The sequence below is a fragment of the Leptodactylus fuscus genome, chromosome 4, assembly GCF_031893055.1.
Source record: "Leptodactylus fuscus isolate aLepFus1 chromosome 4, aLepFus1.hap2, whole genome shotgun sequence".
Lineage (NCBI taxonomy): Eukaryota > Metazoa > Chordata > Amphibia > Anura > Leptodactylidae > Leptodactylus > Leptodactylus fuscus.
This window is the reverse complement of record NC_134268.1, coordinates 26,655,460-26,671,732: the sequence shown is the minus strand read 5'-3', so window position 1 is coordinate 26,671,732 and position 16,273 is coordinate 26,655,460. Positions and strand designations below refer to the sequence as shown.

Genomic DNA, 16,273 nt, shown 5'->3' with positions numbered 1-16,273 from the left:
AAGTAGAGCTGAATGTGTGTGCTAAGCACACACATTCAGCTCTACTTCATCGGGCTAATAGAATGCATTGGCCAGCGCTGATTGGCCAGAGTACGGAACTCGACCAATCAGCGCTGGCTCTGCTGGAGGAGGCGGAGTCTAAGATCGCTCCACACCAGTCTCCATTCAGGTCCGACTTTAGACTCCGCCTCCTCCGGCAGAGCCAGCGCTGATTGGCCGAAGGCTGGCCAATGCATTCCTATGCGAATGCAGAGACTTAGCAGTGCTGAGTCAGTTTTGCTCAACTACACATCTGATGCACACTCGGCACTGCTACATCAGATGTAGCAATCTGATGTAGCAGAGCCGAGGGTGCACTAGAACCCCTGTGCAAACTCAGTTCACGCTAATAGAATGCATTGGCCAGCGCTGATTGGCCAATGCATTCTATTAGCCCGATGAAGTAGAGCTGAATGTGTGTGCTAAGCACACACATTCAGCACTGCTTCATCAAGCCAATACAATGCATTAGCCAGTGCTGATTGGCCAGAGTACGGAATTCGGCCAATCAGCGCTGGCTCTGCTGGAGGAGGCGGAGTCTAAGGTCGGACCTGAATGGAGACTGGTGTGGAGCGATCTTAGACTCCGCCTCCTCCAGCAGAGCCAGCGCTGATTGGTCGAGTTCCGTACTCTGGCCAATCAGCGCTGGCCAATGCATTCTATTAGCCCGATGAAGTAGAGCTGAATGTGTGTGCTTAGCACACACATTCAGCTCTACTTCATCAGGCTAATAGAATACATTGGCCAATCAGCGCTGGCCAATGCATTCTATTAGCTTGATGAAGCAGAGTGTGCACAAGGGTTCAAGCGCACCCTCGGCTCTGATGTAGCAGAGCTGAGGGTGCACAAGGGTTCAAGTGCACCCTCGGCTCTCCTACATCAGAGCCGAGGGTGCGCTTGAACCCTTGTGCACACTCTGCTTCATCAAGCTAATAGAATGCATTGGCCAGCACTGATTGGCCAGAGTACGGAATTCGGCCAATCAGCGCTGGCCAATGCATTCTATTAGCCCGATGAAGTAGAGCTGAATGTGTGTGCTAAGCACACACATTCAGCACTGCTTCATCACGCCAATACAATGCATTAGCCAGTGCTGATTGGCCAGAGTACGGAATTCGGCCAATCAGCGCTGGCTCTGCTGGAGGAGGCGGAGTCTAAGATCGCTCCACACCAGTCTCCATTCAGGTCCGACCTTAGACTCCGCCTCCTCCAGCAGAGCCAGCGCTGATTGGTCGAGTTCCGTACTCTGGCCAATCAGCGCTGGCCAATGCATTCTATTAGCCCGATGAAGTAGAGCTGAATGTGTGTGCTTAGCACACACATTCAGCTCTACTTCATCGGGCTAATAGAATGCATTGGCCAATCAGCGCTGGCCAATGCATTCTATTAGCGTGAACTGAGTTTGCACAGGGGTTCTAGTGCACCCTCGGCTCTGCTACATCAGATTGCTACATCTGATGTAGCAGTGCCGAGTGTGCATCAGATGTGTAGTTGAGCAAAACTGACTCAGCACTGCTAAGTCTGCATTCGCATAGGAATGCATTGGCCAGCCTTCGGCCAATCAGCGCTGGCTCTGCCGGAGGAGGCGGAGTCTAAGGTCGGACCTGAATGGAGACTGGTGTGGAGCTATCTTAGACTCCGCCTCCTCCAGCAGAGCCAGCGCTGATTGGTCGAGTTCCGTACTCTGGCCAATCAGCACTGGCCAATGCATTTCTATGGGGAAAAGTTAGCTTGCGAAAATCGCAAACTGACAGGGATTTCCATGAAATAAAGTGACTTTTATGCCCCCAGACATGCTTCCCCTGCTGTCCCAGTGTCATTCCAGGGTGTTGGTATCATTTCCTGGGGTGTCATAGTGGACTTGGTGACCCTCCAGACACGAATTTGGGTTTCCCCCTTAACGAGTTTATGTTCCCCATAGACTATAATGGGGTTCGAAACCCATTCGAACACTCGAACAGTGAGCGGCTGTTCGAATCGAATTTCGAACCTCGAACATTTTAGTGTTCGCTCATCTCTACTATAACTGTCAACACGTTTTTGCAAACTGCTCCAGCTCTCATATTTGAAGGGTACCTTCTCCCTACAATAATTTTAAAGGGGCTCTATCAGCAAAATGATGCTAATAGAGCCCCACATATGCGTGAATAGCCTTTAACCCCTTAGAGACACAGCCCAAAAGTGACTTAAGGACCAGGCCTCTTTTTTCAAATCTGACATGTGTCACTTTAAATGTCGATAACTTTGAGACGCTTTAACTTACACAAGTGATTCTGAGATTGTTTTTTCGTAACACATTGTACTTCATGTCAGTAGTAAATTTTTGTTGATATGTTTTGTCTTTAATTATGAAAAAATAGGAAATTTGGTGAAAATTTTGAAAAAAATGCAGTTTTCAAACTTTGAAATTGCAAGCCTTTGAAATAGAAAGTCATACTACCCGAATTTTTTCATAAATATAATTAACCATGTCTCTGATTTATGTAGCAATCAAATTTTAAGCACCCTTTCATTTTTTCAGATATTATAAGGCTTACAAGTCAAGCAGTAATTTTCCAAATTTTCAAGAAAATTTCCAAAACACATTTTTCAAGGGACCAGTTCAGTTCTGAAGGGTACTTGAAAGGCCTCTCTAATAAAACCCCCCAAAAGTCACCCCATTCTAAAAACTGCACTCCTGAAAGAATCTAAAACAGCAGTTAGAAAGTTTCTTAACCCTTTCAGCATTTCACAACAATTAAAACAAAATGGAGGTCAAATTTACATTTTTCAATTTCTGTCACTAATATATTCATTTAGCCCTAGAATTTATACATTTACTAAGGTTTAAAGGAGAAACTGCACCCCACATTTTGTTACACAATTTCTCCCGAACACAACAATACCCCATATGTGCTGGTACCCTAATGAACGGGCACACGGTCGCTCTCAGAACGGATGGAGCACTAATTGGATTTTGTAGGCCAGATTTTGCTAGAATATTTTTCAGGCGCCATGCCCCGATTGCAAAGCCCCCAAGGTGCCAAAACAGTGGAAAACCCCAAAATGTCACCCCATTTTGGAAACTAGACCCCTCAAGGAATTTATCAAGGGGTATAGTGAGCACTTGGACCCTACAGGTGTTTCACAGATTTTTTTACCATTGAGATGTGAAAATGAAAAATTACTTTTTTTATAATAAAATGTCACTGTAGCCCCAAATTTTTCATCTTCACAAAGGGTTAAAGGAGAAACTGCACCCCACATTTTGTTACACAATTTCTCCTGAACACGACAATACCCCATATGTGCTGGTACCCTAATGTACGGGCACACTGTCACTCTCAGAGCGGATAGAGCGCTAATTGGATTTTGTAGGCCAGATTTTACTAGAATACTTTTCAGGCACCATGTCCCTTTTGCAGAGCCCCCAATGTGCCAAAACAGTGGAAACCCCCCAAATGTCACCCCATTTTGGAAACTATACCCCTCAAGGAATTTACCAAGGGGTTTAGTGAGCCCTTTGACCCTACAGGAGTGTAACAGAATTGGCCCAACAAAAGGAAAAGTGACATTTTTTGCTATAAAATGTAGCTTTAACCCCAAATTATGCATTTCCACAACGGGTTAAAAAAGAAAATGCACCCCACAAATTGTCAAGCACTTTGCCCCAACTACAGAAATGCCCCACATGTGGATGTAAAGTGATGTATGGGCACACTGTAAAGTCCAGAGCTGAAGGATCGCTATTGGGATTTTGGAGGGCAAATTTAGCTGAAATCTGTTTCAGGCACCATGTTGCATTTGGAGAGCCCCTGAAGTGCTAGAACAGTGGAACCCCCCCCCCCCCCCAAAACGACCCCATTTTGAAAACTAGACCCCTCAAGGAATTTATCAAGGGGTTTAGTGAGCACTTGGACCCTACAGGTGTTTCACAGATTTTTTTACCATTGAGATGTGAAAATGAAAAATTACTTTTTTTCCAATAAATCGTCCATTTAGCGCCATATTTTTAATTTTTGCAAGTACTTAGAGAATTAAGAGCCCCCCACAGTTTGTTACACAATTTCCCCTGAACACGGCAATACCCCATATGTGGCCATAATCTGCTGTATGGGTACATGTTGGGGCTCAGAATGGAAAGAGCGCTATTTGGATTTTGGAGGGCATATATTGCTGGAATAGTTTTGAGGTGCCATGTCGGATTTGCTGAGCCCCTAAAATATCAATACAATAGAAACCCCTCAAAAGTGACCCCATTTTAGAAACTACACCCATCAAGGAATATATCAAGTGGTATTATGATTTTGAGACTAAAAATGCTTCCCAAAATTTGAAATTTTTAAAGAAATATGCCATTTTGGTATCCAATGCATTGCACCCACTTTGTATTGTCAGAGACCTGCACTCCTAAAACTATTAAGTGGGCGATCCCGAGGGGCAAAAAAATTATATATGTGGGTATAAACTGCTGCTTGGGTGCACAGCAGGGCTCAGAAGGGAAGGAGCACTGCGCTTTATAGCTTTTGGGGTACAGATTTAGAGGGACTTCCTGGGTGCCATGTTGTTTTTGCAGAGCCCTGGAGGTGCCAGTAAACTGGAATTCCCCAAGAAGTGACCCCATTTTGTAGGGGAAATTTTAGAGTCTCTGCAAAAGTGCCATGGCATCCAAAAACCAAACCGTCTAAGTCTGTGCTCCAAAAACCAAATAACCTTCTTCCCTTCTGTGTCTGGCTGGGCCCTAATATCAGTTTATACCCACATATGACATTACGTACGTTATCCGGGGTACACCAGTGTCATACATGTGCCCTAATATCAGTTTATACTCACATATGACATTACCCCGGTTACACCAGTGTCATACATGTGGCATAAACTGCAGTTTGGGCGCACAGCAGGGGGCAGAAGGGAAGGAGCGCGATGCGGCTTTTGGAGTACAGATTCAGATGTTTGGTATCTAGACGCCATGTCATGTTTGTAGAGCCTGTAAGGTACCAGAAAAGTGGATTCCCCAAAGGAGTGACCGCAGTTTGAAAACTGCACCCCTAAAAGAATGTATCAGGGGGTGTAGTGAGTATTAGTATCCCGGACGTGACTGCACAGCGGATGGCGAAGAGGGAATATATAAGCTGTGCGGAGGACATTGCAGACACTAAATTCCCTACTATGTCCCAGTAGCTCCTATGATTGGGGGAGTCACACTGGGGTCACTTTGGGGGTCACTTCTGGTATATTTTCCCTCATAAGCTGTATATCTGGGGTGTCCCCTGATATTCGCTTGCACAGCTTATACATTCCCTGCCTGCCGCACCCAGTTGTGTTCTAATGATTTGGCGATTTTGCGTGATTTTGTCTTCACATTGGTAGAGGCTATATTTTCTTTATTTTTCTGCTGACGTGGCCATATAAGGGCTTGTTGTTTGCGGGATACGATGTATTTTGTAATGACACCATCTTGGGGTGCCTAAAACTTACTGATTACATTTTATTAACTCTTTTTTTGCTGGATTTAAAAGAGAAAAAATCAATTCTGGTATTGAGTTTTACCTTTTACATTTTTCGCCATGCAGCATACAGTATAAGTAACATGTGACCTTTATTCTGGGGGTCGGTACGGTTACGGCGATACCTCATTTATGTTATTTTTTTATGCGATACTAAGTCTGCAGAACAAAAACACATTTAGGGACATAAATCAGTGATTTTTGCATCGCCATCTTCTGAGAGGCGTAACATTTTTATTTTTCGCTTGACAGTGTTGGTTGAGGGCTTATTTTTTGCGGGACAACCTGTGCATTTTATTGGTACTATTTTGGGGTGCATATGACTTTTTGATCACTTTTTATAGCACATTTTGTAAGGTGAGATGGCGAAAAATCACTACTTCCGGCGGGTTTTTTCCGTTATTTTTTACCGCCGTTCACTGTGTACATTAAATATTGTTTCAGTTTTGTTGTACAGGTTGTTACGGACGCGACAATACCAAATATGTATTGTTTTTATTAATTTTTTGTGGTTTTTTTTACATAATTCATTTTTTATAGAAAAAAGGGATTTTTGGGACTTTATAACTTTATTAATTGTTTTCAAATACTTTATTTTTTTTTTTACACTTTTTTTTTTACTTGTTCTTGTGTCCCTATGGGACACATGGATCAGTGAAGATTGCATCACTGATTCTCTACTCTAGACTGAGACACAGGCTGCAGTGACAGCCTGCACATGTCTCACTCTAGACACAGGAAGTGAGCTGTGCGGACGGCACAGACTCACTTCCAGAAGACGCCGGGAGCATCACCAGGTAAGTGAGTGAGTGCTCAGGGCTGTCTGGGGTCACTAACCAGACCCCAGACTACGTACTACAGATACCGGCACCCCCCGATCTCGGTCCGGGGGGTGCCGGCGGGGGGGGGGGGGGGAGAGATCGCGGCACCCTTTGTTTGCGGTGGTCATGTTTGACCATCGCAATCAAAGGGTTAAAACCTCCGATCGGTAAAAGTACCGACCGGAGGTTATGGAAAAGGGTGATAGCTGTCAGTAACAGCTATCACTCAGTTCCGATTCCGCCCGCTCAGCTAGTGAGCGGGCGGAATCGCCATGACGTAATATTACTTCATGGTGCGCGAAGTACCTCGCGTCCATGACGTAATAGTATGTCAAAGGTCGCTAAGGGGTTAAAAAGGCTATTCAGGCACCGTAAATGTTATATTAAATCCCGGTCCCGTTTGTAAATAAAAGCATTAAAACATATATGCAAAACTTACCGAACGTGCACCATTGGCGGGGATCCACGGTGTGACGTCAGCTTCGTGCACGTCTGCCTCTTCTGTCTTCTTGGAGTAACTCCCTCTGGTTCCGTGTCTTCTTCCGACTTCTTCTCGTCAAATCCCGAGCCTGCGTAGTAGCGCTTCCCTCCACAGCGCTACTGCGCAGGCTCACTTGTGAACTGCCATTAAGTAAAATGGCGAGTGAGCCTGCGCAGTAGTGCTGCGGAGGGAAGCGCTACTATGCAGGTGCGAGATTTGAAGAGAAAAAGCCGGAAGACACAGAACCAGAGGGCGTTACTACAAGAAGACAGAAGAGGCAGGCGTGCAGGAAGCTGACGTCACACAGTGCATCCCCACCCATGGTGCATGTTCGGTACGTTTTGCATGTTTTAATACTTTCATTTAAAAACGGGACCGGGATTTAATGTAACATTTACGGTGCCTGAATAGCCTTTTTAAAGGCTATTCACGCATATGTGAGGCTCTATTAGCATCATTTTGCTGATAGAGCCCCTTTAAGATCTCTCCACAGGGGTTCAGTTTAGTTCCTGTCTCATTTCTGGCCACTTCAGAACTCTCCAGCACTTTGTTTCACGACATACACAATACAACACATCACATTGTCTGACACAATACGACACATCACATTGTCTGACACAATACAACACATCACATTGTCTGTATCACGACATACACAATACAACACATCACATTGTCTGACACAATACAACACATCACATTGTCTGACACAATACAACACATCACATTGTCTGACATAATACAACACATCACATTGTCTGTATCACGACATACACAATACAACACATCACATTGTCTGTATCACGACATACACAATACAACACATCACATCACATTTGCTAGCCCACCAAACTTTTTAAAGCACTTTTACAGTTTCACACGTCTGTGTCCGCCCAATTCTCAAATCACCGCATACGAAGTTGCGGGTAAAAGCTAATATATATATATATATATATATATATATATATATATATATATTTACATATTACAGGTAATGTACACCTTCACAACTACATTTTATTGATGCCTTCTAAATAAAAGTTGCATCTTCTTTCACATTGGATTCAATAAAAATATACTCCTCAATACATATGGGTAAACCAAGATTTGTTTTGGGTTCAGATGGGTTGGGTCTCTGAGTTCAGTACAAATTGGAAGTGAAAGTATGGGAGGTTCCGGGAAGTTGTAAAAAAATAATAAACATTTACACTCACCATCCTCTTGGGCTTCCTCTTGGTGTCCAGTGCTCTCTTTCGGTCTTTTCGGTGACATCATGACGCACAGCATGTCTCATCGGTGACCCGGGGCACATGATGTTACCAGGAGAGTGTCAGATAACACAAGGAGGCCCAAAAGGGATAATGAGTATGAATGGTTTTTTTCATGTTATTTTTTTTTCCACCTTCCTATTCCTGATCTACTCTGAGGTCTGAAGAGTAAAATTTGGAATATTTGGGTCAAACCTGGATTAGAACAAATTGGTTTTCCAATCTCTACTCCTCAGCACTGAAACTGCAACAACAAGAAGGAAACTTCTTGGGCTTATGGAAATGACTGGATGGATAAATATGTTAATAATATAAAAAAATTGATTATGGAACAACATATTCAAAACATCTCAGTTTATCGAATATCGAGTATGAGCACTATACGTACAAATATGCACGCTTACAAATCCATCAGTGAGGTTATTATTGATAGACAAATGTTACACCATGCTGAATCCACAGGGGCACCAAAATTGTCTAGATTGGTTTTTGGCAGATTCCTTTGCTATTGCAATGTTGTGGCTTTGGCAAACCTTATAGAAAAATGGCTCTTGGCACTATTTGGAGAAAAAGCCATACCACTGCTTACAAAACCAAGTCAATGTAACATTGAGCTGGTGATGTACCTGACATAAAGACTAGAAGAGTCCAGCTGCCATACTTTATACCACCCCAAGCCATTATCCTGAGAGTAGGACCAGTGTGATGTTCCTTTGTGAAGGACTCTTCCTGGTTTTCCCCACATGGGTTCCAATCTAATTTCTCATTATCACTGCCTCAAAGACACAAGTAATACTCATCGCTGAAAAGGATAGACCTTCGTTCTAGAGTCCAATGCTATCTAGCTGTACTGTCTTTGAGAGTGGTAGAGTAAGGTCACTCTGTCCCTCTCAATTTGCAGAAAGTCTCGATAACTGGCACGTCAACAAACAGGATTTTCCCACACCACTTTATCCGAATTCAGAGGTTTCATGTTGCTGAAAAAAATGGCTTTTATACCCCTCCCACATGCCGCTGAATAGTAATAGGTTCTTGAAAAGTCATCATTTGCAGTAATTTGGTTGTAAAGGTAGCCATAGCTTTGATATGATGATGTCAATGACAAACTCAACAATGCGACACCATTCCATGTATAAACACAAATGTTGATTATTGTCTTTCTTTTCATTTAGATTAGTGTCAACATTGTACTTTTCTTTGCATCTAATGTCATTTGTCATATGTAATCTGGGAGTATATTGGCACTTGCTTCATTTATTATATGGTACATCTCCGCCAATAACTGATCATTCTCTCAACAGCCTTACTATTATGGTACTATAACAAGTGAGACTGAAGCATTTTGTGGACGATATTCCTTGAAGAATCCTTATTACCTGTTCAGTTACTATGAACAAAATCTAGTAACTCAGTCAACGTATGGTTATATCTCACTAACTTTACATAGCAAGGTATGTTTGTGCACTCCTAATTTATTTTTTATTTGGGTTGGTTTAGTATGAGAATTTTTTAATGGGGAACATTTTTGGAAAATACAGTATGTGGATTTGAGATGTTGGGGACAGTCTGGCTGACTCCAAATGTATTACATATTAGAAATGAACAGATCCAGCAGAAATTGGTGAGATGTAACATCATTTACCTAGAGTTTAGGGCCAGGCCATTTTCCCGCTCAAGAATATGCTGTAGGGAGGGGCTAGAGGTCCCCAAAGTTTCTACTGGAGCCTACAAGACTTCAGTTATGCCACTGCACAGTGGATCTACAACCTGCTGCCCATTCCAGCTGTGAATAGTTGATTGTTGAGGGTGCCAGGTGTCTGATATTGAGGACCTTTCCTAAGGACATAAAAAATAACAAGCCAAAAATTGAACAAAAGTAGAAAAATGCCGGTTTCTGTTTAGAAAGGTTCTACATTCATGGTTGTATCCAATGGCAACTGATCAAGACAACAGACAGTAACTACAGGATATTTAGAGAAGATCTTTCAAACTTTACAAAATTTTTAATTGTGTATACTTGCAAAAATGTTTAACTTTTAAATTTATAAATAGTTCTGTTCATGGGAATACCCCCTTAAGAGCAAGAATCATAATACGCATGGCAGCACTCACTGCCATTACACTGCTGCTCATTACTCATACCTGTGTGTTCAAGGTGGAACACAACAAGCCTTTTACAGTGCAGTACAGCCCCTAATATCTGCAGTTATTTATTAGAACACCTTTTTAAAAGCATTTATTCTTAGGGGCTTATTCTCTGTTCTTTTCAAAGCATACCATTACAGGCCTTTATTACTACTGTGCCAGAGAAAACGGAATTCTTATCCAGTATTTTCTGCATTCATGTGTTATAACACCTTTTTAAAGGCGGTTATTAGTAGGGAAAAAAAATAAGGGGCATATTCGCCGTTCTGTTCCCAGTATAAAATTACAGGCCATTTCTCAATAGAGTAGTGGGAAAAATCAATAATTCTTAGCCACTAATCTCTGCAGTTAGCTGTTATTCTAACACTTATTGAAAGGTTAGGGTTAAGTGATCGGGAACCGAAAAGATTGGATCCCGATCAGTGATCGAGCAAATTTAACAATCATGATCGGGATTGGCTGGAAAATGTTTTGTGCAGGAAACGGAAACCTGCAGAACAGAAACCGGGCGCAGATGTGAACGAGCCCTTACACTACAACAGACACATACACAGGACTATTATGGTAAAAAATACATTGTTATGGAAATAGGTACTAAAAAATATCAGCTTAAGTACGAAATTTCTATTGTTAATTAGTTTCAAATAAAATAATTTGTGTTTCAGTGATTATTGTAATAATGCTGCTTTACTAAATCAATACTTTTCATATCTTAAACAATATTATTTCATCATTTCTCTAAAACAGTTCAGGGATTTAATCAAATCAATGACTTTCTTTAGGGAAATGACCCCGCAGAGTTGTTATTTTTAGAGATGAGCGAACAGTGTTCTATCGAACACATGTTCGATCGGATATCAGGGTGTTCGCCATGTTCGAATCGAATCGAACAACACGTGGTAAAGTGCGCCAAAATTCGATTCCCCTCCCACCTTCCCTGGCGCCTTTTTTGCACCAATAACAGCGCAGGGGAGGTGGGACAGGAATTACGACACCGGGGGCATTGAAAAAAATTGGAAAAAGTCATTGGCTGCCGAAATCAGGTGACCTCCATTTTAGACGAATAGTGGATTTCAAATCCGGGTCATATGAGAATGTGAACTTTGTGACTATGAGACAGGGATAGCTGTACAGGCAGGGATAGCTAGGGATAACCTTTATTTAGGGGGGAATGTTATTAAAAATAACTTTTTGGGGCTCTATCGGGTGTGTAATTGTGATTTTTGTGAGATAAACTTTTTCCCATAGGGATGCATTGGCCAGCGCTGATTGGCCGAATTCCGTACTCTGGCCAATCAGTGCTGGCCAATGCATTCTATTAGCTTGATGAAGCAGAGTGTGCACAAGGGTTCAAGCGCACCCTCGGCTCTGATGTAGCAGAGCCGAGGCTCCACAAGAGTTCAAGCGCACCCTCGGCTCTGATGTAGGAGAGCCGAGGGTGCACTTGAACCCTTGTGCACCCTCGGCTCTGCTACATCAGAGCCGAGGGTGCGCTTGAACCCTTGTGCACACTCTGCTTCATCAAGCTAATAGAATGCATTGGCCAGCGCTGATTGGCCAATGCATTCTATTAGCCCGATGGACTCCGCCTCCTCCAGCAGAGCCAGCGCTGATTGGCCGAATTCCGTACTCTGGCCAATCAGCACTGGCTAATGCATTGTATTGGCGTGATGAAGCAGTGCTGAATGTGTGTGCTTAGCACACACATTCAGCTCTACTTCATCGGGCTAATAGAATGCATTGGCCAGCGCTGATTGGCCAGAGTACGGAATTCGGCCAATCAGCGCTGGCTCTGCTGGAGGAGGTGGAGTCTAAGATCGCTCCACACCAGTCTCCATTCAGGTCCGACCTTAGACTCCGCCTCCTCCAGCAGAGCCAGCGCTGATTGGCCGAATTCCGTACTCTGGCCAATCAGCACTGGCTAATGCATTGTATTGGCGTGATGAAGCAGTGCTGAATGTGTGTGCTTAGCACACACTCTACTTCATCAGCGCTGGCCAATGCATTCTATTAGCGTGAACTGAGTTTGCACAGGGGTTCTAGTGCACCCTTGGCTCTGCTACATCAGATTGCTACATCTGATGTAGCAGTGCCGAGTGTGCATCAGATGTGTAGTTGAGCAAAACTGACTCAGCACTGCTAAGTCTCTGCATTCGCATAGGAATGCATTGGCCAGCCTTCGGCCAATCAGCGCTGGCTCTGCCGGAGGAGGCGGAGTCTAAGGTCGGACCTGAATGGAGACTGGTGTGGAGCGATCTTAGACTCCGCCTCCTCCAGCAGAGCCAGCGCTGATTGGTCGAGTTCCGTACTCTGGCCAATCAGCACTGGCCAATGCATTTCTATGGGGAAAAGTTAGCTTGCGAAAATCGCAAACTGACAGGGATTTCCATGAAATAAAGTGACTTTTATGCCCCCAGACATGCTTCCCCTGCTGTCCCAGTGTCATTCCAGGGTGTTGGTATCATTTCCTGGGGTGTCATAGTGGACTTGGTGACCCTCCAGACACGAATTTGGGTTTCCCCCTTAACGAGTTTATGTTCCCCATAGACTATAATGGGGTTCGAAACCCATTCGAACACTCGAACAGTGAGCGGCTGTTCGAATCGAATTTCGAACCTCGAACATTTTAGTGTTCGCTCATCTCTAGTTATTTTAACATCTTCCGGGATTTGATTAAATGTCTAATTTCATCATTTCCCTGCGACATATATATATATATATATATATATATATATATATATATATATATATATATATATATATCGAAAGACTGCCGATTCCCTTTACCTCTATGTCTGTGCAGTACATTTGGATCCCTGCATCAGAAAAACTGAATTTTGAATTTTAACCACTATGAAGATTTATTAAGAGGATAATCTCTGCTGAAAATTGGACTTAAAGTGGATCTGCCACCAGGTTTGCAAAGTCTAATGACATACATAATACTATAGCCAAGCATTTTGGCGTTTTGTCTATACCTGTTCAGAAGCCTTTTTAGTGTTGAAGCAGATTAGAGTCCACCAGCCGAGTGTACATAAACAATGTAGTTTTTTTGGGTGGAGGGGTCTTTGTGTGATGTAGGTGATGCAGTGTGACCACCCACTTGACTAGTATATCATAATTTGTATCAAAACTAAAAGAGCTTATATCTTTGGAATGGCTGAACAGATTTGGATAAACAAAAGACCATTACACTCAGGGTAACACCCACAATCAGATGATGTCATTGGACGTTTCAAACTTCTTCCTCTTTGAGATCACATTGCTTTAAAAGGAGAAGATTCACAATACTGGTGAAGATCTGTTCATTGAATGGTCTCTGTAGCTGGTAGGTTGTTTCTACATGTATACAGGTAGCTCTTCTCTTGAGTATATGTGATGGTGTTTGTGTTTTTTAGCTCTGCTTTGCCTATAAAGGATATCTAACAACAAATGGAATTGGTGTACATTTTTACTATGAAGACAGCAACAATCTAGGAAATGTCATGTATATGTGGGATACGTTTAGCTACAACTTTACTCAGGGGAACAGGTATGTAGGATTCTCTCCATCTTCACGTTATTTCTAAAGCTAAAATGAAAAATAAACAGGAAAATCTACTGAGATAAATGTGAGAGAATTCTGTCTTAATTTTAAATAACCAAGAAAATAAGCAAAAGCCGAGCACAAGACAAAAATTGTCTCATACTAGTAACAGGGTCGGACTGGCCCGCCGGGGAACCGGGGAATCCCCCCGATGGGCCCCGAGCCTTCACTATCAGTCCTCGTTTTCCCAATGCAGATGCATTGACCAGGGGTACGATCGGGATGTCAGGGGCCTGTTCGGGCCCCTGGCCAATGCATTTGCATTGGGAAAATGAGGACTGATAGTGGTCCGGGGCCGGATCTGTAACCTCGGGGCCCCAGGCTGCCGGCAGCACTTGAATTGGTTGTTTGCCGGCAGTTTCCCTGGGAGCCGCTCAGGAGCTTTTTCCGGGAGCTGGCTTGTGCCTCGCGATTCAGCCTGAAGACACTCCCTCCTCCGGACTAGGCCCATTCATTTGGGCCTAATCCGGAGCAGAGAGCGTGGCTGGATACCCATGCAGTGCACCGGCTTTCAGTCGTGATTCCCCGGTTTTTGGATTGGAACCTGAGGTGGCCTCCGCCTCAGGTTCCGATCCAAAAAAACCCTGTGTGAACTTACCCTCAAGAATTTATCCATCTTTCTAATATTGATGGCCTGTCCTTAGGATAGGCCATCAATATTACATCTGTGATGATACAACAGCCAGGACCTCTGCAGATCAGCTCTTCTAGGACAGCGTGGCTACAGGTAATGGTAAGGGCTAGTTCATGGGGGGGGGCGGTATAGCGGGTTTTGGCACTGAGAGTGACGCGGTGAGCTGCGTCACTCTTGGGTCAAAACCCGCCTGCCACAACTGTCGCGGTCGTGGCTTCCCCCCCTGGAATCGGCTCAAATGAATGGGCCAACTCTGGAGGTTGCTGCCACCAGGCGGATGCCATGGCTCACTGAGCTATGGAATCCACCTGAAGAAAGGGCAGCCTGCTTCTTTTTTCAGTGAATGGCAGCATGCCGCTCACGGAAAAAAGAAGCCTGGCGGTCTACATAGACCGCCATTGTGAGGGAGCGGATTATGACGTGGATTACGCGCCATAATCCGCCCCTTCTGTGCCCGTGTGAACGGGCCCTTACATTCTAGGAGCCACGCTACACACATTCCATACAGTGTGTAGCAGTGGGTTTAGGTACTGTGGTGGTGCACATCGTGTGGTAGGTGAGCAGCATGGCTCCCGACATGTTTTTAACTTTAGTCGCCCTGTCTCGGTAATGCTGGTCTGCAAGGGTCCTGATGGTGGGACCCTAGAAACAATTCTACTGGTGGGCCCTAGACACCCCAGTCCGACACTGACTTGTAATTTAAATATCACATATCTATAAAAGATTGTACATGCATTAATAAAACGCCACACTCCAGACAACCAAGTTACCCACCAGCCAGTGAGTATAATGTAGCACACATAATAGCTACACCAAATTTCAGACATTGGTAACCATGCCGTGAACATGAATTGACACAAAAACATGCTAAAAGGGTCACAGAAAGGGCCACAGCAGGCTCTACCTGCTCAGGAGGCTGAGGGCTTTCGGAGTCCAGGGGCCACTTCTTAGGGCCTTTTTCAACTCTATAGTTGCTTCAGCCATCTTTTTTGCTGTAGCCTGCTGGGGGAGCAGTATATCAACCAGGGACAGAAATAGACTTGACAGGCTGATCAGAAGGGCCAGCTCTGTCCTAGGGAGCCCCCTGGACCCAGTACAGGTGGTGGGTAACAGAAGGATACTGTCCGTGGTGACCTCGATGCGGGAGAATAAATCCCACCCCATGTATGGGACCTTGATGGCACTTAGCAGCACTGTAAGCGACCGTCTGCTTCACCCTGAGTGTGAGAAGGAGCTATCGCAGGTCCTTCCTCCCAACTGCGACCAGACTGTATAATCTACATCAGATCAAGCGAAGATCACTCCACACAGAAAACTAAATGATTATGACTATGAAGTCTTCCCTCTTTCTTCTTCCGTTCTTTAGCTGCTATGGACTCCTAGTATATCTTCTCTTCTCAGCTTATGTGTGTCCTGTAATATATTACTGTGTATTATCCTGTATTACTATGCTGCTGTAACATACTGAAATTTCCCCACTGTGGGACTATTAAAGGATTATCTTATCTCTTATCTTATCTTAAATTCAGGCTCCCATTCCTGCGCAGTCATTTTTTTTATTTTTGATTTTTTTTTCGACTCCCCTCCTTTCAAAAGCCATAACTTTTTTTATTTTACATTCATAGAGCTGTATGACACCTGCACAGCAGATACTGTGAAAGGGTTAAACAAAGCGGCAGAGTCTCCACCCATGGGCACCACTATTTTTCCTCTGATCACCATTGCCCAGAGCAAGATCCGCAGGCGGCGATCCTTTGCTATGATAACCGGAAGCTCCATAATTCTCTTCAGTAGGGTTCTATTACAGGTTGCT

General features: G+C 43.9%; 1 protein-coding gene across 1 annotated transcript in view; it reads left to right on the top strand.

The window, feature by feature from the left end:
• The window catches only part of LOC142200098 (fibrocystin-L-like), a 134,758-nt gene that overhangs the window by 34,099 nt on the left and 84,386 nt on the right, over positions 1–16,273 (top strand). Inside the window, exons 21-22 of the mRNA XM_075270162.1 lie at positions 9,397–9,546; positions 13,639–13,772. Of these exons, the coding sequence (XP_075126263.1) occupies positions 9,397–9,546; positions 13,639–13,772 (284 nt within the window). The remainder of the gene's footprint in view (positions 1–9,396; positions 9,547–13,638; positions 13,773–16,273) is intronic.